Source organism: Octopus bimaculoides, chromosome 15, assembly GCF_001194135.2.
Source record: "Octopus bimaculoides isolate UCB-OBI-ISO-001 chromosome 15, ASM119413v2, whole genome shotgun sequence".
NCBI lineage: Eukaryota > Metazoa > Mollusca > Cephalopoda > Octopoda > Octopodidae > Octopus > Octopus bimaculoides.
In genome coordinates, this window is record NC_068995.1 from 2,996,056 (window position 1) to 2,997,990 (window position 1,935).

Sequence of the window (1,935 nt, forward strand, 5' to 3'; positions counted from 1 at the left end):
AAGCTATCTTCCTAGTTAACCTTCCTTTGATGTTGCTGCACCTCTTATGTGTCCATAGCTTACACTAGATACATCTTATAGAGTTTCTACCTACACCTTTTCTACATATCGAGCAGGGTCATCTACCTGAAGGGGGTTTGTGATGTGTTTGCCTTTCTACATACTAGGACTTTGGTTTTTGTGACATTGGACTCTAAGGCTCTTTGATTCTAAACCTTGCTTTCACACCTGAAATTTCTTCTCTAATTCTGGTTGTGATTCTGCTATGAGAGACAGGTCATCAACATAGAGGAGCTCCCAGGGGCAACTTGTCTTGAATTCCTCTGTTATTGCCTGGAGGACTATGATGAATAAGAGGGGTCTGAGTGCTGATCCTTGGTGGACTCCAACTTCTACCTGGAATTCTTCACTATACTCATTGCCAACCCTAATCTTACAAATGGCATCTCTGTACAGAGCCTGCACAGCCCTGATTAACCATTCATCAATCCCTAGTTTCTGCATCACCCACCAGATAAGGGATCGGGGGGGGGGGGGGGGACCCTGTCAAAAGCTTTCTCCAAGTCCAAAAAAGCCAAGTATAGGGGTTTATCTTTGGCTAGGGAGTTCTCCTGCAGTTGCTGTACCAGGAATATAGCATCAATGGTGCTTCTACCTGGCACAAAACTGAACTGCATCTCATGTAAGCAGACTTTCTCCCCAATTAGTTGGGCTATGACCCTCTCCGTGACCTTCATCACCTGATTCAGCAGTTTGATATCCCTGTAGTTATTTCTATCTAAAGAATCACCTTTAGCCTTGTAGCAGTTGACTATAGTACTGCTACGCCAGTCATTGGGTATGACTCCATCATGAACTACTTGGTTCACAATACAGGTAACCAGGCCATAACCCACACCACCAGATATTTTAAGCATCTCAGCAGTGATTCCTGATGGGCCGGGGGCTTTTCCTGACTTCATACCCTTAATTGCTTTATCTACCAGGGGTGCTGTCTATTCAGATAGCTGGTCCCTCTACTGGGTCAACATTTGGCAGGTTCTCCTCCTCCTATTCATTCTCCACGTTCAGCAGTCTTTCATAATGGCTTCTCCAAGCCTCTTTCTTTTCAGAATCATTAAAGGCAAATGCACCATCATCCATGCGGACACATTTCTCTCCTGTGACATCACAATTTTCTCTCACACACTGTCTTGCAATCCGAAATACTTCAGTTCTCTGGTCCTCACATCGCTGAACATTGGCAAACTTCTTTTCTGCTTCCCCCTTGGCTATGTATACCTGTCGCCCAGCTTCTCTTCTGGCTATCTGGTACAGTTCCCTGCTACCCCCACTTTGTTCTAATGACTTTGTCTACTGTATTATTCCACCACCACGCTACTCTAGGCCTGGAAGGGACTTTGCACCATCTGCAGATTTGGTCTGTGGCACTCAGTAAGGGGTCCTGTAGGAAATTCCAGCTACTCTCTATGTCTGAAGTCTGTAACTCCTCCTCCCTCTCATCAAATTTCTTGATGAGGACGTTCCTAAATCTCTCCCCCGCGCTCTCTGTCTATATATATATATTTTGTGCGAATGGTTTTGTTATACGGCACCGTATTTTACAATCCTGTAAATAATTAAACTGGTATTTATATATAAGCTTGAAACTTATGGTGATCACCATGCAATGACTAAGGAAAATAGTCTAATAAAGGGGCATATAAGCCCTTGACAGAAAAAAGAAGGCTTTCCTATCTCTGTAGGAGCCAAACCCACATCCCTTTGTTAACATGACTGTGTTATCTTTGTGTATTTTAATATACATATATATGTGTGTGTGTGTGTGTGTGTGTGTGTGTGTGTGTGTGTATTATATATATGTATATAAATATATGTATATATATGTGTGTGTGTATATATATGTATATATGTGTGCGTATATATATATATATA

The 1,935-nt window shown here is 42.4% G+C and overlaps 1 protein-coding gene across 1 annotated transcript in view; it reads left to right on the top strand.

Annotated features, from left to right (window-relative positions):
• Positions 1-851: 851 nt before the first annotated feature.
• The window catches only part of LOC106880804 (plexin-B2), a 31,704-nt gene continuing 30,620 nt past the window's right edge, over positions 852-1,935 (top strand). The window contains exon 1 of the mRNA XM_052973433.1: positions 852-876. Coding sequence (XP_052829393.1) covers positions 852-876 — 25 coding nt within the window. The remainder of the gene's footprint in view (positions 877-1,935) is intronic.